The following is a 27,009-nucleotide window of genomic DNA, read 5'->3' as shown; positions in this document are numbered from 1 at the left end:
CCTGGGATGAGGGAAATCTGCCCATCCTCCTTGTGTGGGGGGGACATCACCCCCACAACTGCCCATGTATGTCTCCAGTTATTTCTTGGGTTGGAAAGTTAAAGTAGCTCAAACCCTTTGTGGTTTCTTGTGGTGCTTCATCCCCTGCACCCAAATGGGGGACCGGAGACAAGGCTTGTTGGAATTAATGGTGCCACAGGATCCAGAGGCCACCAGGGAACCTGCAGAGAGCCCATGCTAGAAAGTCTCCCATGAAGACCTGGCTCCCCCAAAGGCCACATCATGCTGGGAACTCTTACCCAGTGCCTAGGGAGTGGCCCCAAATATACACAGGGTTGTCCCCACTTCTTGCTTTGATCCAGTCAAAAACATGGAGTGCGTCATAGGTCATGCCCTGTTCCGATGGTGTGCCTACTGAGTCACCCCAACCTGGGGGAGAGAAGCAGAAGAAGGGAAAATCAAGCCCAGTTCATGGAACCTCTTGAGTGGTAGACCCACCCCCCACCCCCATTTCTCAACAGATAAGGCCAGGCCCTCTGGGGCAATACAAGTCTACCATCACAATCCACAGCTCCAGGCACAGGGTATCCTGAGAAGCCTGCTCCTAATTCCCCCACCTCCTCACCCAATTACAACCCTGGAACCCAAAGGCCATCACAAGCCTTCTTCCCAAATACTGATGAGCAGCAGTGTAGAAGGGAGAGATCTTGCCAGGACGTCAACCTCTCCAAAACTGGGGGCTTGCTGGTGGCTGGCCTAGGATGAAGGGCCAATAAGAGCCTGGCCTGCCCAAGGGCCCCTGAGCCTAGTCCAGACTCCATGGCCCAGGTGTGGCCCAGCTACAGACAGGCATGGGAGTCAGGAGGCAAGGCTCTGGAAAATAGGGTGGGTGGGTGGAATTCCAAGCTCCAGGCAACTCTGATCTAGAAAGGGAAGGGGCTCTGAGCATCTTGTTTGCATAATAGAGGAAGGCCAAACATCTCTGCCCCCACACTGTCCTCTCCAAGGGCCCTTCCACCCAGTCTCCAGGAAAGGCCATGTGTCTAGTCATTTCTAGCAGCTTAGTAGTGAGTCATAATCAAGTGATCTGAGAGCATCAAAAGGCTCAGAAAGAGCAGGTTCTGCTGCATAAACAAAAACCCACAGAGTTAGGGGGCACAACAAGCTACATCCTCTGGGTGTTCCAGATGCCAGATTATGGAAGAAGTCGTGTGGGAGACAAGGCCAGACTGAGAGGCTCAGGGCAAGAGCGGGAGGCAGGGACACAGGGACAGAAAGGGACGAAGATACAGAGGGACAGGGACAGAGAGACAGGGACTGAGAGAGACACTTAGAGGCAGAAATTTTGTCTCTTGTAGGCCTTAGGAATGCAGAGGCTCAATAAGACCTGAAAAGAGGAAGTGCTATACTGGATTTCATTTCAGGGTAGAAGCACAGGGAGGGAATAGGAAGAAGGCTGCCTGCTCTTCTCATTATCCTGAGGGCTCGAGCATGCAGCAGGAACTGAAAACTCTTTTCAGCATGGAGAAAAGGATGAATGGGTGAACTATTTTCCAGATCCTCATTTCAGTTTTTCCCAATCCAGAACTTTCATCCTGATGGAACAGTCTTCCATGATATAACCATTCCTGTGGTCAGCAGAATAATGGCTCCAAAGATGTCCACATCCTTATCTCTGGAACCTACAAATATTTTAAGTTATGTGGAAGGAGGAACTAGGTTGCAGAAGAACTGAAGCTGCTAATCAGCTCACCTTCAGATGGGAGAGTATAGTATCCTGGCTTATCAGTTTGGGCACAAAGAAATCACAAGGGTCTTTATAAGTGAAAGAGAAAGACAAAAGTCAGGGTCAGAGTGATGCAGACACAATGGGCCAAGAGCCAAGGAACGAGGGCAGCCTTAAGAAGCTAGAAAAGGCAAGGAACCGGATTCTCCCATAGAGCCTCCTGCAGAAACCAGCCCTGCTAACACCTTGATTTTAGCCCAATGGCTAAAGATTTTGGACTGCTGACCTCCAGAACCACAAGATAATACATTTGTGTTATTTTAAGACATTAAGTTTGAGGTTATTTGTTACAGTAGCAAGAGGAAACTAACACAACACCCATATCCTTGGTCTGAGGCTATGGACACCACTGCCCTCCAAGAAGGTCAAGGTAAGTCGGCCAAGCGGCCTTCACCCTTTGCTCTCTCCAACTAAGGACCACGAAGTGAATATACTTCTCACACAGCTACCTGCTGTTAATGTATTTTCCTGGCTCCTTGAGGTAGAATGTTCTTAGCTTACATCAAACTGTGGGTTCTTGATTTCTTCAGGGGCAAGCCCTCTTATTTATTCAAGAAAGAAATACTGAGGGGGCAGAAAAAATAATCTTTCTTCTCTCTTAGCAGTTCATTTTCCTGTTTTCCTAACTTCAAGAAGACAAGCTCTCTTGAGCATAAACTGTGTCTGGTGTCTAGCTGCAGGGAAAGTCTGAGTTCAATAAAGAAAAAAGACAGACTCTTCCCCATGCAGGATTCCAGGCACTGCTGCCTCCCTACGAGAGGAACATCCCTGGCGTCTGCATGCAGGGCACTCACAGAAGACCTTGCCGCCCCCCCACCCCCACTACCTTGACACACTCGACGGTGCCAGTCAGGCACCCGCTAGCTATGTCTGAGCCTCTCGGAATGATGCCTGCACATTAAACGCTAACAGGAGGAAGTCGGAGGGCCCAAGATGCACTTTCAAAAGAACCATTACCTCTGTAGTCAAAGGTAACCACATGGTAACCAAGGGAACTCAGCACCTGCAAAGTGAAAAACAAACATGTGGGTAACAAATCCACACATCTTGGATAAAGGGCATCTTGCTCCTTACTAAACCTATCCTGGTTTCTGTCTTTATACCCTGCACATAGGGGGAAACTTAATAAAGACTTGTCACGTTGCCCCATTCCTAACAGGATCTTATAAAACCCAATGCCAACTGCTACCGGATACAGCATTACCCTCCTCCTCAGTAATGTGGGCCGGATGCCTCCCTCCGGGCTCAGAGCTTCATCTCTGCATTCAGGGGCTCACAGATGCTCCCCACCATAGGGCACACAGCAGACGCTTTGATCACCCAGAGACCCTGGAGCGACTCCACAGTACAGAGCTCGCATTTGGGGACCCTTACTGCGACCTATCTCAGATTTTAAACTTTCACTGAATTTTTTATGTTATTAAAAAAAAAAATCCCTCTAGACTAGGTGATCTCTTTCATTAAATCCATACTTATTGCCTCCCTCCTCCACCCCCTCCAGCCCTGGCTGGGGTTTGCCCAGGGCCATGTGGAAGTTGCCAGCCACCATGTCCCAGCACCTTTCTCCTTAGGCCACCCCAGGGTAGCCTGTAAAACTACCTTCCAGCTCCCAGCTTCCTGCAGAGCCTGCACCCTCCAGAGCCACACCTGCTCCCAGTGTGAACCGTTCTATGAACAGAAACCTCAAAAGGGAACCTACAGCTTTCCAAGCATTCCCTTCCCTGCCTTGATCTGATCCATGCAAGGAAATGCTCCACAGCCTGGAGCAGTCCACCAGGTGTATGACGGACAGAGCAGTGCCCACGTGGCACAGATATTCCCACACATCGGTTTACGTCCCTTTCTACCCTGTAGCACAGGCAGATGCTTGTCTGAGAGGAGGATGAGGGAGACAGGCATGGTGGCCCCGGACACGGGCAGCAACTGCACACTTCAGGCTCCTCGACCCAAACACCTGATGAAGAGGAAAACCAAACAGAAGGGAAGGTCTGCACACCTGCCTGCAGCCCCCTTTACCTGCGGAGACCTGCTGGGCTTCCCCTCGGGCCTGGAGTCTGATTTAAACCCGACCCATGGAGGTCAGAAACTTCTGCGCTAGCCCAATTCCCTAGCCTGCAACTTGGGAGTAAAGTCTAGCTCCCTGACCCCTCTGTCCTCTCCATGCCTTTCACATAGGAGTAACACGTTTACAAACGATTTCAAACATCTTTTAAGTTATCAGCCAATATCTGGCATAAGATCCACAAGGTTCACTCATCTTGATTTTGGAAACCATCCCTGGAGGCAACATTGTAGGAAGTACTCCATGGGGGAGTCATCCACAGAGGCAGTGTCAGAAAGACCACCATGACTAAGGATCAAAATTATTAAGAGAGGGCCGGCCCGGTGGCTCAGGCAGTTGGAGCTCCGTGCTCCTAACTCCGAAGGCTGCCGGTTCGATTCCTACATGGGCCAGTGGGCTCTCAACCACAAGGTTGCTGGTTCAACTCCTCGAGTCCCGCAAGGGATGGTGGGCTCTGCCCCCTGCAACTAAGATTGAACACGGCACCTTGAGCTGAGCTGCCGCTGAGCTCCCAGATGGCTCAGTTGGTTGGAGCGCGTCCTCTCAACCACAAGGTTGCCAGTTTGACTCCCGCAAGGTATGGTGGGCTGCACCCCCTGCAACTAGCAACGGCAAGTGGACCTGGAGCTGAGCTGTGCCCTCCACAACTAAGAATGAAAGGACAACAACTTGACTTGGAAAAAAAGTCCTGGAAGTACACACTGTTCCCCAATGAAGTCCTGTTCCCTTTCCCCAATAAAATCTTTAAAAAAAAAAAAAAAAAGATGAGGATTCTTTGGGGAAAAAAAATTATTAGGAGATTCCCTTCTGTTCGTGCCACCCGGAAAAAGCACAATACTGCCACCTGGAGAGAGCATAATACTTGGAATACAAGAAACAATACTCGGGCAATGCTCCCTCTATCACAGACCATGTGGACACTGCTCCGTCTGTCATACATGGTGTAGACACTGCTAGGCCTATCACAGACCATGTGGATATTGTTCTCTACATCATACACTGTGTGCCACCCTCACCCACCTTGTAAAGCTCCACTCGGTGGTCACCTCCTCTAGAATGTCAGAGAGAAGGAAACAAGAATGGGTGTTAGTGCATCTTCTCAAAGAGGCAGGGTCAGGGGTCAATAATGGAGCATCTGGGCCCTTAGTGACTCAGTCACCAAATCCATACAGGGGGCTTGATGGTGGACAAGTGATCTCCTCCTTGGTCCACCTTCAGTGGCTCCGAGTTTGCCTCTGGCAGTACTGTGCTAAGCAAGGGACAGTCTTAGCACTTTGGGGATATTTGGTAATTATTACCCTACTTTTATTTTTGACTAGGTAATGCATACACATACAGCACGAAATCCAGAAGACATCAGAGGACACACAGCAAGCCCCTCCCACTCCTGCCCCAGTATCCAGCCCCCTTCTTCAGCCTCCTAGTTTCCAGGGACCACCTGTAGACAGAAGCAAAGGCATTTCTTTACTTGCAGTCATATACCCACAGGGACCTACTACACGTACCTTCTGTTCACTTTCGGTACACTCTTTTTAGTGATGGTCACTTTGCTCATCTCGTGGTCATTTGGCTCTTTCCTATCTGCTGCTGACTTAAACTTTGCTGATGTGGCCAGCCTGTGATGTCCTTTCACATACATGTGTCCCATGTGTGGGACATGTTCCTACATGTAGAACTACAAGTCGAAGGTGTGCAACTATAATCTTGACAATCATTGCCAAGTCCTTCAGAGGGCCTTTGCCTTTCACCAAGAATGTGTGAGAACGGCTATCTCCCAGCCCCTCACCAACAGACTAGTGTTTTAGTGGGTACTTTTTATTACTGAGGCTGAACAGGCTTTCACACATCTGAACTGTTTCACATATCTGTACTTCTTTGTCCGAGGACTATCAATTTCTTCTCACTTTCTGTCTAGTCGTTGGTTTGCTGTTACTGTGAACAGATACCAAAGTAGGGATGGGGCCACCTTGAGACAGGAAAGTGTATCGCAGGTGAGCTCACCCTCTCCAGACTTCTCAGATGTTTTTCTTTTTTATAATGAGCATTTTGGCCATTTCGGGTATGTGTATGGGGGTGAGGGAGGGAGCGTCCTTGGGAGAGAGAAGGATGAGATGAAAGAGGAAACCAATATAATGCAGAAACAAAAACACAAAGAAATGAGTTTCAAAACCAAAAGGAAATACTGCACAATGTTTTCAGTTATCTTTGGAAAAGTTCACAGTAGCTCTTAAACTTTCTAAATTCCCTACCTTGAGCAAAAAAGGATTTAGAGCCTAACACAAGGGCAGCAGCAGCCTGGTGAAAGGGGTTGGGGAGGGCGGTCTGGGTCTCAGGGAGCCTCATGAGTCTGGTCATCGAACAGGGGTGGGCGAGATCTGCAACATGGGCAGTCTTCGGGGCAGTGCGAGGGAGCAGCAAACCTTTCAAAGTAACAATATTCCTTTAAACCTGAAATTACAGGCAGATTTTGTCTTTTTTTTTTTACCATGTGATTGGCATTGCTTAATTTAACCTTACTCAAGTAAACTACAAAATTCTCTCATTATAGAAAGATGCTACGAGAGCTTTGTAGCCACTTGCTCTTTGAAAAGCAGAAGAGAAACCCTTTGTAGCTTGTTTCAAAGAAGAAATCAAACAGCCAAGTGTACTCATGATTCAGTAGCTAGGCACTGTATTCACTTGGCTCAGGAACCATCCTCGTAGGCCACACTTCCTGGACTTTCTGCATGTCCACTGTGCAGTCCTTCTGCCCAAACACCCACTGTGGCCTGCTTTCCCCTCCAGAAAGGCCTGAGCATTGTTCTCCTTGCTGCTTCTGCCAATAAAATGACCACCCCCATCCCATCACCATGGCCAAAGTGCCCTGCCTTCTGCCAGTTCCTTGCTGGCTCTCACAGGACCTAAGGCAGCTGGGAGTTTCAGGCAATGTTTTCTTCAGAAAATCCACCTTTTCCTTCACTCCCACCAGCTATCTCACAGAGACTTCTAAGCAAGGTTGACCACATGGGGTGGAAGGAGCCGTCTTTAAACCAAGGATGGTAACTCCAATCACAGCTAGTCTGAAGGACATGCCATCAAAGCCACTCCTGAAAAGCACCTGAAATAAATCTGGCCAAGGGCTTTACCTGCCAGAGACAGTAGTGCTTCATCACTGGCCCAGCAGGATGCACTGGCACTCTGGGTGACAGCTGGAAGGGGAGAACTCAAGCAAGTCACCCTGACCTGACAGCACGGTGGGGCCACCTCAAAGGATGAGTCTGTCCATGCATGCTCAGGCAGGGTCTCTGTTGGCCTCCCTCTTCCTTTGGCCTTCCTTCCTCCCTGCCTCTTCTCAGCACTTGCTGCCCTTTCCAGGAAGCGTTCCTCCTCCTCCAGCAGGGCACACCTACCAGGGAGAAAGTGCCAACCTGCCTGCAATCCTCAGATCTTGTTGTTATTGAACAAGAGACAACTTTCCTCAGGGCATGTTGTGGCCCATAAGTGTCACAAGGACCCCTCCTCTGAGGGACCACCACTTCCTTACCCACTGAGAAATGCTGTTCCCTAAATCATGGGCCCTCAGACACTTTGCCCTTTAAATTTAGTCAGGAAAAGGGAAACACCCCTCTGTGGCAGAGGATCAGGATCACTCTGACAGAGATGCAGCCTCCTCCATTCCACCAAGTGCGAGCTTCAGATAAGGGGTTTCTGGACGGAGCTTCCCACATTTGCTTAACATGGTGGTTCCCAAGGAAACAAGGCGTGGGTCCACTTTGCACACAGCACTGCCTTGCTCTGAGCCTCTGGGAACACTGCTTCATGTTAAGTTTCACCTAAACCCTCTTTTTGTCTATTCCCCCACGTGCCCACTCCCTTACTGCAGTGAGTCAGTAAGCCCGCCTGGGCCTGGACACTCCTGCCCACAAAGAAGCCAGCACTGCATGCAGGACATATCCGTGGGCTCTTCTTCCTCACCTGGTGCCTGCATTACCATGCAGGTACAGAATGATAGGGTAACTGGAAGCCAAGGCATCCTCGTACCATATCTGGTCCTTCCCTTGGGCAGTCTTCCACCAGACAGCAGGGACAGTGTGCCTACAAACAGAAGCAGAGGGAACGGCACAATCAGCAGATGATGACTGTCAAAGGAACAGCTGTGGAGCTCAAGTCACAACTGAGCACAGAGCAAGAGGACAGGTGGGCTGGAGAAACAAACTGTCCCTGTTACCAGAGTATGAAATAACTATGGAAGTCCAAGCTGTCGGGATGGCTTCTGACAGCTTAAGTAGGACATTTCCTTTCTTGCTAATGGACCTCCACTGGGCCACAGAGATTCGCCCTGGTAGTAGTTATCAGAAGGGGCGTGCACCGGGGCTGTTTCTCTCATAGGAACCAGAAGCTCTGTGAGGGAGGATCCCACCTGGATCAATCACCAGGCCTTCACCTGGGACTAGCACAGAATGGACACTTAATAAATACTAGCTAAGTAACAGCTTTTCCCCTCATACGTATCCATATTTTTAAACTGTACACAAGCACAGCATCAGTGTGCTTAAGATAGTATGATGTTGTTTACACGTGCAGCAACGATGATCTTTGTGAGCCGCACTAGAAGCCTGGCCATCCTTAAAGCACCACTTCTAATGTACGGCACATTTCAGGGCCTGCTTGTAAGCTGTCTAGGAGCAGACCCACCTGTGCAGGAAGAGGTGTTGCAGGTCACCCCACTGCGTGGGTGTGCTTGCACTCACCCAGCTCATTTTGCACCAGGCCAGGCTCTTGGAGACTCAGTCTATTTGGTCAAACCCTCCTTCAAAGAGATGCTCTGGTTAATCTTAACTCAGGCCACATCAAATACTGTTAACCACTGGGGAGGGTCTGAATTAATACGGTTTTTCTGTAAAATTTATTTAAATTTATTCATTTACTGTAGCATTTTAAAGAATCCTTTAAAATACTGTAGTAAATGGCCAATTTCTTATTTTCTAGCTCTTAAGTTTCAGCACCTTATTTCTAATGTATATCTTTGATTCGTTCCAGAGGATTACATTTTGGGTGGTTTTGACCACTGTAATGTTTACTCTCCTACAATTATAAACCTATGGGACTGAAAGGTATATTTTAAAGGTGCTAGGGGCTGATGTGCTTCCAGTAACCAGGCTACCCCAAACTTGGAGCTCTTGGAAAAGGCCCAGGAAGCTCCCAGCCAGAGGGGTGGGAACCTATTCCTGGGGCTCTCCTCCCCCATGCCAGGTGGACAACTATGCCCACAGACAGGCAGCTGAGACCGCCAAGTATATCCTCAGCTTTCCTCCAAGCCTTTGCCAGTAGGAGAATCTGTCAAGGTGCTGGGGAGGACAGCTGGTGAACCAAGGGCCCACACCATCCTCACAACAGCATAGGACACAGACGTGGGCAGGCATTGGGCACCTACCAGCACACAGCATGGCTGTCACTACTTTGAGACTCACCATTGTTGTCACTAAATACAACTTTCTTCGGTAACTCCTGTGAAAGTTTTCAGCCTAAGTGTCAGCACCACAAACACCCCTCTGCAATACGAGGAAGAAGTACTGACTAAACTGCCAGGTCTTCAAAGCACAGACCCTATTAACCAGCAGGAGGGTCAACCAATTCCCAGCAAACAGCTCTGAGCAAAACACGTCAAACTTCTGAATAAAGATGGAAAAGCAAAGCGTCCCACATGCACACATTGGTCAATAACTGCTAGATTAAATCAAACTGGAAACAAAAGACTCTAGAATCCCAGCATCAACTCCAAAAAACAAAAATCTCCCTTCTCATTTTGTTCTTTACCCAGGACGATTATTATTATAGAAATCCCTGAACTACCTTGCAATCCACACTGGGATGCTATTCATAGCATTTCATTTAGAAGCTTCTCACATACACAGCAAAGAAAGACATTATGGCTACTGAAAAAGAATCCCAGCTAGATTAAGGGGCAGTGATTCTGAGAGAAAAATGAAAATAGCATAACAAGGTTGGTCAATTTTGATTTAGTTGTTCAAAAACACTTAGTTGTCCATAGGAAAAAAAACCATTAAAACATATTCTAAGGACAAAGAAACCACAGAGCTTACGTCCAATTCAAATTTATGGTTACAGAAAGTAAATACTAAGAAGATAACAAACACCACCACTGTCAACTGCCAAAAACTGTATGTGAAAAGAAATCAGGCCGTTTCAATACCTAGACATTCCTTTTTCTGAAAATGAATGGTGTATCTCAAACCTCTGCTCACAATTCTGTGCTTATATGCTCTTTGTTTCTAGCTTTTTCTTTCCCCCTGGAAATAAGGCTCTTTACCAAAAGCAATGTGGTTCACAAAGCTGTTTGAAAATCCCAGAATAGTTTGGTGCCATCTCATTGTGCTGCATTAGGACCGGATTTAGCAGCGCTCTTTGCTTTGGCAATAAAGTGGATGAAGATAGGAATGCAGAGGCAGCAGGCTCACACACTGCTCTCCAAGATGACACCCGCCACATTGCGTAGCCCTCCTGCCTTCTGGAGACTCCACAGAGCAGGCGCCTTGGCCCTGTAGCCACCTGGCTAGACACTCACCAGACTCCAATGGTCACATCTTCCTCTGGCTGGAGGTAGTAATTACAGGTGTGATTCAAACCTTGATCCTGTGGTTTTTTCAAGTCAATGAAATAGGGAACCCTCACTGTGGGGGACAAAGAGATGGAAACCAGGATTAATGAGGGTGGATGGACACACACGTGAACTGACTTACGCATACATGCACACAGCAGAGGTGAAGCTCTCAAAAAGTGCCAAGTCTTTTCCAACACAATACTGCCAGGTGTACTGGGCCCTCTAGTCTCGGGTGGGGCTGTAGGCAAGCCTGCTCTGGGACACTGTGAGAGCATTTACACAACCTCCAGCAAGAGCGACATCTAAGTAGAGACGGACCCACTGAAGGTTGTTCAAGGTGTGAGAAGATACAAATGAGGAAAGAAAAAATCCCTGAAAGGCCTGGTGGTCGGCCTGACCCTGAAAGAGGCTGGAGACAAGGATGCCAGTGAGGCTTCTGGAAGCAGCTCAGGTAAGCTGCGACTGAAGGCTGGAGCCAGGTGTTGGAGGGAGGGAGGGAAAGGTGACAGATGGCTGGTATGCTCTGGAGCTGAGCCCAAAGGACTCGACAACCAACTGAATGTGGGTGTGAGCCAGTTAAATGGGATTCTGAAGATTCCAGTGCTGTCACTTAATGCAAAAGGATGGCAGAAGATGAGGTGTGGTTACAAACGGGTGGATGAACCAACAGAACCCATCCAGAGTTGAGTATAGTCAAGTGGCGCAATACACCAGGAGCCCTAAGTGTAACAAGTGACCTGCCATGAGGGCAGAATTCTGTGGTGCACCCACCCTATGGAACATCCTGGGGCCATTAGACAGAGACTGACCAGAGCATTACAGGTAGGTGAGAAGAGCAGGGAAGAAGCAAGAAGATCACAGTGTGTGCTGCATTAGCCCATGTTGTTATTGTAAGAAGACGCAAACAACAACACCCATGTGTGGCTTGAAAGAAATACAGAAAGACACATGACAGACTGTTAACAAAGTGTGTGTGTCTGTGTGTGTCAGGTGATGCTGAATTTTCCCCTTATATATCATTTTACTTTTATTGCTTGAGGTGAACATATTTTAAGATATATTCAGTTGAAAACTGAAAAACTTAAAAAACAAAAACAAAAACAAACCCCAAAACCCAAAACCTTGAGGTGGGATTTACTCACTTTATAAAATGGCACTTAGTGACAAAGAGCAGTATGGTCCTAGCTTCTAGCTGATCCCACCTTTTATAAGGAAGCTGCATACATCTTTACAGTTTTCTTTGGTGAAGAAAGTAATTTAATTAAATAACCTCACATATACATGTGGTATAAAAGGACAGGTGTGCTCATCTCCCACCTTGTCCCCTTCCTAAGCCGCACTCAACTTCCTGCTCCAGGAAGAACTTCCTGCTCCAGGAAGAACTTCCTGCTCCAGGAAGAACTTCCTGCACTTGCTGTTTCCTCTGTCTGAAAGCATTCCCCCCACATACCTGCACACCTAGTTCTCACTTCCTGAAATGTCACCGTGGCTCAGAACACATTTGCTGACGAAATAAAGTATTCAACTCCTGAGGACATGGGGACACACACACACTCTTTCCCTAAGAAATTCCCTAAGCAAATGTTTCAGACCAGATGGGGAGACAAATCTTCCCACCAGGGCTGCTGTTCGTACCTCCAGCTTTTTAATCTCTTCCTTCTCCAAGAAGCAGGCTAAATTTTTGGAAGCTTATCATTTTCTCACAGAAGAAAAAAAAATGACAATCAAAGGAGGTGGCATCATATTTCCTGGTGCTTTCACTGTGTTGGCACCATGTTGTTCTGGCTTTCCCCACAATGCCTCCTGTAATCTACACACCTTCCCTGAGACAGGCTGCTACTGCTGTTTCATAGCTCCTGTGAAGTCACCAGCTCACGTGATAGATTTGCACCCAGGGAGTGCGACTCCATGGCCCACACTCTTGACTAATCCGGACAGGAAGAGAGAAAGGTAAACTGGCTTTAATCCTCATTAGCCCCAAATGACTTGTTACGGGTCGAGTTGTGCCCTCGCCACCAAAGGATACACTGAAGCCCTCAGAATGTGACCTTATTTTGAAATAGGATCTTTACAGAGGTAATCAAGCTTATGTGAGGTCGTTAGGAAGACCCCATCCAACATAACTGGTGTCCTTGTCAAAAGGGAAAATATGGACATAGAGACATATAAGGACACAAAAAGACAATGTAAAGACATGAAGAGATGGCAGCCATATGACGACAGACACAGAGATTGGAGCTACAAGCCAAGGGACACCATGGATTACTGGACACCACTAGAAGCTGGGAAGAGGCAAGGAAGGATTCTACCCAGAGTCTCAGGGAGCACAGCACTATTAACACCTTGTTTTCAGACTTTCAGCCTCCAGAACTGGGAGAGAGTAAATATCTGCTGTTTTCAAGCCCACCAGTTTGTGGTATTTGTTAAGACGTCCCAGGAACAAATGAAGTTTACTCTGGCAATGGGACTCAGAAAGGCTCCTGACCAGAGAGAAGGCCTGGGAAGGGCTCCTGTTTCTTGTGCTGTTTCAGATGCAGGCTCCTACACTTGCAGACTCCATTCTGTGACTTTGTTTCACGCTGTGAAAGCTGAAGGCTGCATCTGGATATGCCAGTCCCTCATCTGACAACTGTGAGGTAAAATGACTTCCTCAGTGAAACTTTGAATATCCAAATTTGGTGCCCAAAGTCAATCCCACACCCAGACTCAATCAATTCTCCACCTAAGTCTGGTATTGCCGGCCCCCAGCCCTGATGCCAAATAAAAAGTGAGTGTTTGGGCTGAGGAACTTGGCTTCCGCTGGCTCAGCTTTCAGACCTTGGCTGGTTCTGTGTCCAGAGAGAAGGCGACCAAGCTACATACACAGTACCCCAGAACTCAGAGGACTCCCACCCATGAAAAGTGTTTATGAAGATTAGCAGCTAATCCTGACAGCCTCCAAGCCCCAGAAATCTAGGAACTGAGGGCCTACATTCTACTCCAGGACAGCCTCATTCCACAAAGCTTGTCTCCCAGTTCACTTTTACTACTGTTTTAGAAGCAATTGTAAAAAAGGAGTCACTGAATGTGCAGTTCTGCAGATGCTGCCCATGTGTCTCCCCACTCCAGCTCATGGAAGGCTGCTACTTAGTCCTAGGGGTCAGACAGCCCCAGAGAGCAGTGGCCACAAGAACCACCTGACCACTACTAAGTGAGCAGAAATGCCACAAAGCAAAGGAATGGGGTTAAAGGAAACAGGAGACCCGGGCTGGCTTGAGAAGGGTCCCAGGACCTGCCTGAGCGGGAACACAGCTCACTCCTGCTGGCCAGTGCACTCTGACCTCCCATGTAAGGCCCAAAAGATTGTTAAGCTTTCTTTAACGTCCAAATGAAAATCCACAGGTTCATGATTCACATCTTGAGGAGGTAAGAATGGAGATGCCACCCCAACAGCATGAGGTGAAATTTCCAAGTCATTGCAGGGCAATGCTGGAGACCCCCACCTCCTCTGGAAGGGGACCTTCCTGGGCACAGACAACTAACTGAAAGTCTCCTTTAAAAACACCATTGTAGATGATCCCACTCCCATGCAGCAGACACGCAGAAGAAAGAGTTAGGGACAGGCGTCTCCCTGGGAGGTGCAGGGCGGAAGCCATTGCCTTCCTTTTCTGTGTCACCAGGGCTGGAATAGGAAAACCCAAAGTTCTGTGCTTGTAGAACATTCTGTCATTTCATTAGGAAACCAACAGAGCAAAATCTGTGGGCTGTGTCTAAAGTAGCTCAAATAACTGATCTGAAGAAAGTTAATTCAATTCAAGTATTTGCTGGGAACTCACTGTGTAGCAGGCCCCAGAGAGCAGCATGCTACACACACCCGCTGCCACGAAGGCACCTGGTCCAAGGTACCTGGACGCCTGCAAAGTAGGAAAAGTCACGTAGAGTCAGTTCTAAGGTCCGCCATCAGGACATCTGCAGCCCTGTAGCTTCGTGTTTATATGTAAACTCAAACTGTCTTCTGTGTTGGATTGACTGAGGACACTTAAGGGACAATAAAGTCAGGGGGAAAAAACAAACAAACCAACCTCCCCTTGATTTTAGTATGTTGTTAGTTACTTTGTGCTTCTCACAAGTGGCAAAAACTTAGAGATGATAAATTCCTAGAAGTTCAGCTATGTTTCTGTTAGAAAAATCAAACACCTCTTAGATACTACATGCATTTTACACTTAATATTTTAGGTATTTGAAATATTAAATAATGACCTTACTATTTCTGTTCCTCTTCCTACTGTTCCTCGTTAGAACAAAAATTTCCTTTTATCCAGCAACTTCCAAGTTTGTCATTAAATCTATACAGACTTAACGCCCCAAACTTGTATGTCCAGACGCCTGCAGAGCTGGGAACACTTGTGTTACCACAGATGAGCAGTTCTGGAGTCCCGTGACACACCCACCCCTACTGCCACCCATGCCTTGCCTTGCATGGACCAGGCTGCAGTCACACACGCACTGTTTCAGCACCTCCTGTCTGTCTTGCTCCTGGTCCTCAGGCTCTTCCTCCCTTCTCCTCTCTACCAGCTCCCCTGCTGCCTGCACAGCACAGCATGAACCCCAGCTCCCCAAGTCCCTAGCTCCCGAACACGTAAGGTTCAAATCCACTCTTTGCAAACCAACACAGCCAAAGAACATGCACAGAGACCACCTAATATGGTTCGAATGCTATCCACACCCAATTTGAAGGCCACTATTTACAGAGTGCCATGTTCTATCCTCGAACATCTAACACCCGCTCACACAGTCCCTGCTCTCTTAGCCTCATCTTGTAGGTGTAAAATGGTGCTCCTTAAAAGGATTATTCCCAACAACCACATACCGTCTATTTCACATGCTTGATACTTCTGCACCTTTCTCCTCCCACTTGTAAAAAAGTAAACATATAGCATGAATAACAAAACCACCTTTGTAATACATGAGGTCCAAGATAACTCAAGGAGACTACAACAACCATAAAGTCAGCATATTATTCCCCAGAAACCAAAGTCTGCCAGGATTTTTTAAGTGAAAAAAGGAAAACCTAATTTTTTTTAAAGGAAAAAAACCCTAATTATTATTATCTTTAAAAAGTGGTCATCTTTTCCAAGGAAAGTTAACCTTCTAGACTACACAAGTGACAGAGCATCTCCTACACAACAGCTTCAAGAGGCTCTCCATGCTGTCCTTTTTACCTTTCTCAGCTAAAGAAAAATCCTCACCATGCATACTCATCTGTGTAAACAAATGCCAACCCTGGAGAGCAACACACTCTTTACAAACAGCCTTTAACTGGGAGGGGGCACAAGGAAACTTTCTGGGTAATAGAAATGTTCTATGTCTTGATCTGGGTGGTGGGTATATAAATATATAAACCATCACAAAAGTGAACTCTTACTAAAAATTAAAGGAAAAATGGACACATGGCACTTACCAAAATTCAAGAAAATCAGTTTGGCCTGTATCCCAGGACATAGTTTGATGAGAAATGGAATGATAATATACAACCCCAAAACACAGAGAAGTATTTTCCTCAGTCGGAACCACAGGCCCTTTCGCCTGCAAGAAAAAAGTAATTAACAGATCAAAGGCAGTAGGTGCAATTTTACTATAGTTTATTAGTAGCATTGTCAAAATTACTAACCAAGATGCACATATATGTTTTCCCACAAGAATATTGCCAGTAATAAGAATAGCCTCCCACCTGCTTTTGTTAAAATAATTATTTTAGGCACTCTTTTAATTTGATCTTAGAACACTACTGTAGGGGTGAAGTCTTTTCATGAAAGCAAAAGAAGCAGTGCTAATCATTTCCTATGCTCTCCCTGGGATCAGAACACAGCACAGACATCAGATCTTCAGAACGCGCCCAACCTTATATCAGTCCATGGCTGCAACTCCATCATAGAAGACACTGGCTGTCTGGTAGGCCTGGTGATCACCCTCCCTCAAGCCAGCCACAGGCGGGTTACCCATTAGCTCCTTGTAAGAAGAGCATACATCAATAGAACCTACCCAACCAGGTCCTGGGAGGGAGCAGAGGGCTGAAAACAAGACTGTGGCTGTCAACTGTATGTCCTCCGGTTTCTGCCCTTGTCCCCTTTGGCATCACCCAACAGAGGCTCCTTCTCCAGGTACCTCAGGCCAGGTTGTCATCCCAGGGTGTGAAGATCTTCTTCTAATCTCTAACCAGATCCAAGACTTCTTTATCCTGTTACTGATCCCCTTTAAAAAATGTCCCTAGTCCAGATATTCTCAAATTTGTTAGACTAAGGAGTTTCCTACAACTAAAAAATTGAGCTTCTGTTTATATGTATTATTATTTGTCATATGAGAAGTAAAAACAAAAATTTTTTTAAAACATCTATTAATGAGTCTAATAACAATAAACAACCCAACACATTGTTAACATAATTAACACATTATAAAAAGTGGTTATATTTTCCCAATGCAAAAACTTTTAGGGAGGGTTGAAAGCTTCAAGACTATTACAACATGGCCCAAAACAACTCTCCAAACAAGACCACAGCAAGGAATCACAGACGAAGCCGCACCAAATTCACAGAAGACCAATTGAATATCCTCATCAAAGCATTCAATCAAACACCTTACCCAGGTGATGCTATCAAACAAAAGCTTGCTTTAGAAATCAACACTGAAGAGTCTAGAATCCAAATTTGGTTTCAGAATCGAAGAGCTAAGCACCGAGTTCAGGAAAGATTAGAACCTGAGGACTTATAAGCTAGCCAAGACCAAGATCACCCTGAAGAGAAGATTCATGGTAGAGAAGATAGACGGTGTCCTACCAGCTATACTTCCTCCAAATTACACACCCTCATCACAGCATTTACAAACAACCCTTATCCTGGGATTGATGCCAGAGAGCAACTTGCTAAGCAAATTAGGGTTCCAGAGTCAAGAGTCCAAATTTGGTTTCAAAATCGAAGATCTAGATTTCATGTACAGAAAAAAAGAGAACGTGGTGAGCTCTTACAACAGAAACAGGACCAGGAACAAAATCTCTGAGACATGGGAGTTCAAGGCGCAGAAATTACACCAAATGGCACCAATCTCGTTAACAACTGTCTTATTTCTCTGAAGCCAGAACAGAATGGACCAAGATATAAATTTGATGTCATCAGCCTGGGCTCCAAATCTCTCTCATCCTGGGAACATACCCTTCTAAATATACTGTCAGCTTCTTGAGAAGCTGAGCCTTCTGGAGATGGTAAACAGAACTTCAGGAGGCAGACAGATACAAGGCACCACAGCCCTATCCAACGGAGCCTGGCTCCACACTTCAGCAGAGGTCAAAGAAAATGAAAATAAACTTATTCATATCATTTTTAAGTAAAAAAAAAAAAAACCTTTAGGGAGAAGAGTGCAATTAACATTTTTACAAATTTCTTTAAGGCAGACAGCTTAATAAAAGACAGACAGATTCTTGTATCTGTTTCTGCATTCAGTCTTGTTGCAATACCACATGTCATGTAGTATCAAAAAACTCCATAGTGCTCCATGAAAGAATGAGAAAGAAAAAGGTAAATAACGTAGTATCATTATGAAAATCGTAACCTACGGACACTCTGAAATGATTTTGGGGACTCAGCATGAGCCCCTAGAGCAGCCTTGGGAACCACTGTTCTAACTTACCACATCAAGCAAAACCTTAGTGTGGCTAGTTATTTATTTCTGGATTGTTAAAAAAAAAAATGTATTGGATTTCCAGTCAATGTGATGGAGTACGTAAATGCTGTGCTTGCCTCCTCTCACAACCACATCAAGATTACAATTAAACTACAGAACAACCATCATTGAGAATTGCCTGAGGTCCAGCTGAACCAAAGCCCTACAACTGAAGACATACAGAAGGAGGTACCTCGAGACTGGTAAGATGAGCAGAGATGAGGAATGGGCTGGTCCCACACCCCGTGTGATTGTTAAAAATCAGGAGAAATATCTTGGCTGTGGAGGTCTCCCCTCCAGAGGAGGCAGGAGTCCCAACCCAACACCAGGCTTCCCAGCCCAGGCTTCCAGTGCCAGGAAGAGAAGTCCCCGTAACTTCTGGTTGTGAAAACAAGCAGAGATGGTGGCTGAGATGAAGGGCTGCTGGAGTCCCAGATGATCCTCGTGAAGCGCCTACATACAGACTTACTTGCTGAGGAACTCATTCACTCTGATCTCTAACCCTGGGCCAGCAGCTCGAAAGGCGCCAGGGATATACAGAGAGGAATTGAGCTGCCTGCCTTCAGGGCGAGAGATAGAGGCGCAGTTTTCTTCCAGACAGAAGTGCTGGTAGAATTCATTGTTTCTTTTTTGAGCTTTTCCTCTTCCCAGCAGCCATAACTGAGTCTCCATCAACCGAGCTAACACTGTTCAACCTGCCCTGGTGATTCCTGAGACCCCACTAAACCCAATTTTTGGGCACACCCACTTGATTCCAGTGGCTTTTCCATACAAATGACCCACCTTGGCTCATGCAGTAGATATTCCTAAAATCTCCCAAAGATTCACAAAACCCAAACAAGCAGCATTTGGCTTTGGGGGTCCTACACCTCATGCTGAGCAGCCCCAAGCCTGGCACTAGTGAAAGCTGGCCTCAGTTCATATCTTGGCCTCTCTAGGTATCTTGAAGCCCAGCATGGGTGGGGGCCATCTACAGACTGCTTTGTGGTTCATGCCAGGTGGTCCTGGGCAGGGTACAGGCCCTCCCAGGAGTCCCCAGGGCTGACATGCCCAGTGGTCAGCTTCAGACCAAGCCAGAGCATAGCCTGGCTACCTCATCTCCAAAGATGACACCCAAAGGGCACACTGGGCAGGCACCAGAGCCCTGCTAAAGTTAATCCTGCTCTGTAGGGTCAGCCCCTGCACAAGTACTCCCCCATGTAGCCAAGGCGAGCTCTTACAACCAATGAGTCTGAGGGTCAATCCCTACCATCGATGTGCAAACAGCCACCAAGTTTCAACTACAGTAGGAAGGCACATACAGCTCACACAAAGGACACACCTGGAGGACCTGGCTCAGGTGACCAGGGAGACTGCACCACTGAGCCCCATAGGACATCTACTACATAAGGCCACTCTATTCAGACTGGGAGACATAGCATCCCTACCTAATACATAGAAACAAACACAGGGGGCAGCAAAAATGGGAAGACAAAAAAATATGCTCCAAATGAAAGATCAGAACAAGCTTCAGAAAAAGAACTAAACAAAATGGAGACTAGCAATCTATCAGACGCATGTTTCAAAACACTGATTATAATAATGCTCAGTGATTTCAGTGAGAACTTCAACAAAGAGATAGAAAACATAAAAATGGAGATAGAAAACAAAAAAGAACCAGTCAGAAATGAAGAAAACTGAAATGAAGAATACATCAGAGGGAATCAGCTGTAGATTAGATAAAACAGAGGACTAAATCAGTGATTTAGAAGGTTCAGAACACATCAAAACAGAACAGTAAAAAGAATAAAAAAAAATGTGGGTAGTTTAAGGGGCCTCTGGGACAACATCAAACATATCAACATTTATATCATAGGGGTACCAAAAGGAGAAGAGAGAGAGCAAGGAACTGAAAACCTATTTGAAGAAATAATGACAGAAAACTTCCCTAACCTGGTGAAAGAAATAGATATGCAAGCCCAGGAAGCAAGGGAGTCCCAAACAAGATGAACCCAAAGAAGACCACACCAATCCACATCATAATTAAAATGCCAAAGGTTAAAGACAATCTTAAAAGCCGCTAGAGAAAAGCAGTTAGTTACCTACAGAGAGCACTCATAAGACTATCAGCTAATTTCTCTCAATAGAAACTTTGCAGGCCAGAGTTTGAATTGGCATGAAATATTCAAAGCAATGAAAAGCAAGGACTTACAACCAAGATTACTCTACCCAGCTAAGCTATCATTTAGAATTGAAGGATAAAGAGCTTCCAGACAAGAAAAAGCTAAAGGAGTTCATCAGTATTACAAGGAATGTTAGAAGGACTTCTATAAGAAGAAAAACAAAGATAAAAATATGAATAATAAAATGGCAATAATTTTATTGTTAATTACTTTAAATGTAAATGGATTAAATGCACCAATCATAAGACATAAGGTGGCTGAATGAATAAGAAAACAAAACTCTTACATATGCTGCGTACAAGAAACATATATTTCAGATCAAAAAACACACACAGACTGAAAGTAAAGGGATGGAAAAAGATATTTCATGAAAATGGAAATGGAAAATAACTGGAGTAGCAATACTTACTTATACCAGACAAAATAGACTTTAAAACAAAGGCTATAACAGGAGACAAAGAAGGACCCAGTAATCCCACTTCTGGGTATTAATCCAAAGAAACCCAAAACACTACCTGGAAGGGACATGTACATCCATATGTTCATTGCAGCATTATTTATAATAGTCAAGATATGGAGGCAGCCTGGGTTTCCATCAACGGATGAATGAATAAAGAAGAGGTGATATATATATCATACCTACATATCATATATATATATATATCATATCTATATATCTATATGTCTGTATCTATATATAGACCTAGAGGGTATTGTGCTGAGCAGAGTAAGTCAGACAGAGAAAGACAAATGCCATATGATTTCACTTATATGCAAAACCTAAAGAACAAAATAAACAAAACAAAAACAAACTCATAGATACAGAGAACATTTTGATGGTTGTCAGGTGGGAGGGTCTTCCGGGGATGGGTGAAAAAGGAGAAGGATTAAGAAGTACAAATTGGTTGTTACAAAGTGGTTATGGGGATGTAAGGCACAGCATAAGGAAAATAGTCAATAATATTGTAATCATTATGTATAGTGTCAGATGGGTACTAGGTTTATTGGGGTGATAGATGGGAGGGGAGCTGGGGGCAGGGTGGAAAAGGTGAAGGGATTAAGAAATACAAATTGGTCATTATAAAACAGTCATAGGGATATAAACTGTAGCTTAAGGAATATAGCCAATGATAATATGGTAATAACTATGTATAGTGTCAGGTGGGTACTCAACTAATCAGGGGGATCACTTCTTAAATTATATAAATGTCTATCCACTATGCTGCATACCTAAAATTAATATAAAATGTTGCATGTCAAGTGTAATTGAAAAATTCAAAAAGGGGGAAAAGGTGAAGTGCAATAAAAAAATATTCAAAGTAGTTTTAAAAACATACCTGGAACTGCTGACACATTGAATACAGATGAATCTCAAAAGCATTATGCTAAATTAAATAAGACAGACACAAAAGACTATATACTGTATGATTCCATTTATCTAAAATTCTAGAAAAGGCAAAACTATACGGACAGAAAAACAGAACAGTGGTTACCAAGGGCTAAGGATAAAAGGTTTCAAGGGGCACAGGGAACTTCTGGAGTAATGGAAATACTTTTTATCTTGATTGTGGTTACACAATTGTATACACTGGTTAAGTTTTGCTATATGTAAATAATGCCTCAGTAAAGCTGATGACTAACATGCTCATCTATAATGTAATTTATTCACTCATTCACCTGGTTTATTCAACGGTTATTACTGAGCATCTAGCACTTTCAGGTGGTGAACAATAAGGGCAGCAAAGGAGGGCATCAGCATCTATATTGTGCTGTCAGCGCAATGAAGCTGACGTAAGGGCTTTGAGGGAGGTATGTGCTGTTACTCAGCACTATCAATGTTCTGGAACTCTCCAGGAAACCTGAAACCTAAGACGGGAGATGAGGATAGTGCAATAATGGCAGCTAGCAGTTAGTAATTTTAGATAAAACCAAAAGTAAACATTGCACTAAGAAATTCAGAGAAGAAAACTATTTAGTTTTGAAAACTCCACAGACCTTATATTAAAATTTTTGTCATTATTTTTATCAGGAAGTTCTACATTTGTGAATAGTTCTGCAAGAGTCTATTAGCTAAAGGACAGGGCTTCTGTAATCTAGAAATGTAGCCAGTCTAGTGTTCTCAGCAGGGTACTCCACAGAACCCTTCTCCCTCCTATATGGAGACAGTTTAGCTATTTGCCTTTAAAGCTGCATCTAGATGGTTCTTTGGGGTATTTTTCTTTCTCTCTCATCCTGAGAGTTTTTTCTTATATAGGACATGAGTTTCTAGATTTCCAATGTTATCTCTTCATGTGAATATTTAATGGTGAAATTCATAATCTTTTAATATGTGAAAGTATAAGTTCCCATAATAAAATGTAATTTCTCTAGATTCTATTTCAATCAGTGGTCAGTACATGGTCCGCAGCAAATCTTGTCTGCAAGTCTGAAAATCTTTCTAAAAGGCAAACAGAGGAAAAAAAAACTTACAAGTCTTTATTAAACTTGCATAATCAGCAAGACAAACATATTTTCGTGTTTAAAAAGAGTTCAGACATAAATGCAAAATTAATTAATAAACCCAAGAGCTGTTCCTTCAAGAAAAAGAAATAGATTAAGTTTGAGGCTAGAAAGAGAATTAGGGATCAGAAAGATGCGATAACCACAGATGAGTAGTTTTTTTAATAGAGAATATTATGTACTTAGCTAAACTACTAATTTTTTTTATAATTCAATGATATAGACTATTTTGTAGGAAAATATAAATGGTGAAAATTCACTCCAAAAGAAAATGAAGTACTGGATCAAGCTACCAAAAAATTTCACCCCTGAAGGACACTAAGCCCAGAAAGATTGACAGGCATTTCCTTCTAACTTTTAAGAAATAGATAATTATCATATCATACCATCAGTGGCAGAACACGGAAAGCAAGGAAGAATGTTCAAAGTCAAAGCTGGTTTGAGTATAACGGACAAATAGAATCAATCCAGCACCACACATACACAAAAACTATTAATGAATTTCAATTATGACTAGAGATACAAAATTCCTGGAAGTGGAAAAGCAAATCAGGTAGGAATGTATAATACTGCAGCTGCTATGGAAAACAGTTTGGTGGTTCCTCAAAAAGTTAAACACAAAATCACCATATGATCCAGTAATTCTACTCCTAGGTAAATACCCCAAAGAATTGAAACCAGTGATTCAAACAAGATACATGTAGATCAATGTTCACAGCTGCATTATTCACAATAGACAAAAGGTGGAAACAATGTAAGTGTCCATCAACAGATGAACAGATAATCAAAATGTGATATACACATACCATTGAATACTATTCAGTCATAAAAATGAAATTCTAATACATGCTACAACATAGATGAACCTTAAAATATTATGCTGAAATAAGCCAGACACAAAAGGCAAAATACTTTGTTATTTCACTTATATGAGGAAACTAAAATAGGCAACTTCATAGAGAAAAAGTAAAATATTGTTTACCAGGGGTTCGGGGTGGGGTGGGAAGGAACAGCTAATATTTAATAGGTACAGAGCTTGTTTGGGATGATGGAAAAGTTCTAGAAATGGATAGTGGTAATGTTATACAACATGAATGTATTTAATGCCACTGAATTGTACACTTAAAAGGACACTTAAAAATTTTGTATTATGTATATTTTATTCCAATTAAAGAAAAACTAAATTCAGGGAACATGAAAGATTAACATAATACGACCTCATAGGTTTTCCTCTAGGAGCATAAAAGTCAAACATGGGAGTAGTCAGAGGATAAAAGTGCTAGAAGGGTTAATAAAGCTTAACATGTGGTCCCAATAATAAATACTTAATAAAATTGGAATAGAGGATATTCCCTTAAGATAATAACATTCAGACCTATCCCAAGCTAGTAATCAAAACCAAGCAGTACTCAGTGTAAAACACTAGACAGAGACAGGATGTTCACTATCAGCATGATTTAACAATATTCTGGAAGTGTAATTTTAAAATAATAAGGCAAGAAGAAATACAAATTATAACTATAAAAGTTGGAAGAGAAAAGGTAATTTAAAAAATGTCCCACTGTGAGCCTTCTACCTCCTCCACCTGATGGGAGCCTCCCAGGGGAGAGCCCAGGGGAGAGCCTCCCAGGGGAGAGCCAGGGGAGAGCCTTTTAAAGTGAAAGGTCCCAAAAAGCAGAGATGATCTGTTCCATTCATTCATCCAACAAACATTTATATTTCATTTATATCACATCTCTCAATTATATGAGAATTCTATGCCAGACTCTATGACAGTCGCTGGGATAATTCTGGTAAAAAGACCCCTAGACAAATGGCCCCAAGCCAACGAGGTAAGGGCTGTACCAGCTGGAAGTATGGAGTGCTGAAAAGCCCCAAAGGAGGAGTCATAAATCCTGAGTGGGTGGGATACTTCATAGAGAAGGCAACTGTGGAAAGAGGCCTTAAAATACTCCCCCCTGACATCACAGAGACCACCCAGGCCCTCCCCAAGGTGGGAACCTGCCTGAGGACAGGGCCTGCCTGCCTGGTCCACACCTGTGAAGAAGCTGATGAAGGCTGACACAAAACTGTACTTCTGGGTCCTCGGAAAGAGCTGAGATGCAAAGGACACCATGATGAGGATGTTGAGGAAAGACAAGATGACTGCAGACAGCAGAAAGCCTTGGCCGAGGATGATGTAAACTGCAGGGGAGAGAGAACAGGCTGGCGCTGGCATCCTGACCCCACAGGGCAGAGCCTGGGCAGGAATAGCCCCTAGGGCTGCACCATCCCCAGATCCCATCATGGGGGCTGGGGCCGAGGTTCTCTCTGATCCTGTCACTTTGCCACCAAGAATGCTCTGGCCCCATTTTGGTCCACATAACATGGAAGCATACGGAAAAAATTAGACATATGGTGGTTTTAATAAACAACATAAAATAAAACCTTCATGATAAAAAAAAATGCAAGAGATTCAACTGAAAAACTAAAAAATTAATGACTGAGAAAGTGATTAGTTGCCAAAAAAATTCCAATAGCTTTCCTACAGTCCAGGATCTACAAAATAAAATACACATTGGGAAAAGGTTCTCATATCACGATAGAAAAAAATTTTTTTTTAATTCCCCAAGAACCATCCTAACAAGACATGAGAAAACTATGGGACTTTCTTCAGGAGTATAAAGCAGTATTTGGTATAATGATAAAATGGTATTTTCCTTTGTGAAAAGATTTAATATTTCAAGATGTCTTTTCTTTTTCTTGATGCTATTGTAATATTTCAAGATGTCTTTTCTTTTTCTTGATGCTATTGTACATAAAATTGTGCTCTTAATTTCATTTCTGGCCTGTTCATTGCAAATGTATAGAAATACTATTGATTTTGTATATCGATCTTGTATCCTACAACTTTGCGGAACTTGTTTATGAGTTCTAACAGTTTTTTAGTAGATTCTTTAGGATTTTCTATATATAAAATTGGGTCATATGCAAATATAGTTTTACACCTTCCTTTCCCATCCGGAGGCCTTTTATTTTTTGCCTACTTGTCCTAGCTGGGATCTCCAATACAATGTTGAACATAAGTAGTAACAGACAGACATCCTTGTCTTATTCCTGATATTAGGGGAAAGAATTCAGTCTCTCATTATTAGATACAATGTTAGCAGTGGGTTTTTACTAGATGTCTTTTATCAGGCTAAGGAAGTTCCCTTCTATTCCTAGTTTATTGTTTTGTTGTTTTGTTAGTTTTCATCATGAAAGGATGTTGAATATTGTCAAATAATTTTTCTGCATCTATTGAAATGCTCCTGTGGTGTGGTTTTTGTCCTTTATTTTAATAATATGGTATATTTCATGAATTGATTTTTGGATGTTAAATCAACCTTGCACTCCTAGGATAAATTGTACTTCTTCGTGGTATATAGCACTTTATATATCTTTCTGGATTTGATTTGTTAGTATTTTGTTGAAGATATTTGCAACTATATTCATAAGAAATACTGACTGTAGCTTTGTTTTCTTGTGATGCCATTGTGTGGTTCTGGTACCAGAGTAATATTAACCATAGAAAATAGGTTAGGAAGTGTTTCCCCCTCTATTTTATTTATTTATTTATTTTGGAAGAGTTTGTAAAGAATTTGTATTAATTCTTCTATAAATGTTTGGCAGAATTTATCAGTGATGTCATCTTTGCGTGGGTTTTTCTTTGTGGGTAATTTTTTTTATTACTAACTTAATCTCCTTACTTTCTTGTTTTTTCTTAAGTCAGTTTCAGTCGCTTGAGTTTTAGGAATTTGTCCATTTCATCTAAATTATCTAATTTAGTGACATACAATTGTTTAAAGTATTCCCTTATGATCTTTTTATTTCTGTAAAGTCTGTAGTAATGTCCCAACTTCCATTTCTGATTCTAGTTATTTGCATCTTTTCTCTTTTTATTCTTAGTCAGTCTAGCTAATAGCTTGTCAATTTAGGTCTTCTTTAAAAAAAACTAATTTTTGCTTTCTTTGATTTTCTCTACTGTTTTTCTATTCTTTATTTCATTAATTTCTGCTCAACTCTTTATTATTTCCTTCCTTCTGCTTGTTTTAGATTTAGTTTGTTCTTGTTTTTCCAGCTTTTTAAGGTGTATGGTTGGCTTATTCATGTGAGCTTTTAAAATATTAGTATTTAGGGGAGAAGGTCCAAGATGGTGGATCAGGTAGACACTATGCCTACTGAATCC

General features: G+C 43.5%; 1 protein-coding gene and 1 pseudogene across 6 annotated transcripts in view; one reads left to right on the top strand and one right to left on the bottom strand.

Annotated features, from left to right (window-relative positions):
* Positions 1-27,009, bottom strand: part of ABHD12 (abhydrolase domain containing 12, lysophospholipase) — a 70,033-nt gene that overhangs the window by 7,370 nt on the left and 35,654 nt on the right. For 2 of the 5 annotated variants that reach the window (XM_081033325.1, XM_081033326.1), the window contains exons 2-7: positions 15,890-16,014; positions 10,414-10,519; positions 7,803-7,922; positions 4,869-4,899; positions 2,744-2,789; positions 300-429 (exon numbers count right to left, since the gene is read on the bottom strand). In XM_081033325.1, the coding sequence (XP_080889451.1) occupies positions 300-429; positions 2,744-2,789; positions 4,869-4,899; positions 7,803-7,922; positions 10,414-10,519; positions 15,890-16,014 (558 nt within the window). The remainder of the gene's footprint in view (positions 1-299; positions 430-2,743; positions 2,790-4,868; positions 4,900-7,802; positions 7,923-10,413; positions 10,520-15,889; positions 16,015-27,009) is intronic. The other 3 variants (XM_081033323.1, XM_081033324.1, XM_081033327.1) reach the window with 2 other exon arrangements.
* Positions 16,782-17,481, top strand: LOC308490734 (double homeobox protein A-like; annotated as a pseudogene). Its single transcript has one exon. The product of its transcript is annotated as a double homeobox protein A-like (transcript).

This window comes from Rhinolophus hipposideros (assembly GCF_964194185.1).
Source record: "Rhinolophus hipposideros genome assembly, chromosome: 22".
NCBI lineage: Eukaryota > Metazoa > Chordata > Mammalia > Chiroptera > Rhinolophidae > Rhinolophus > Rhinolophus hipposideros.
Note: the sequence above shows the minus strand (reverse complement) of the source record. Positions and strands in the feature narration are given on the sequence as shown.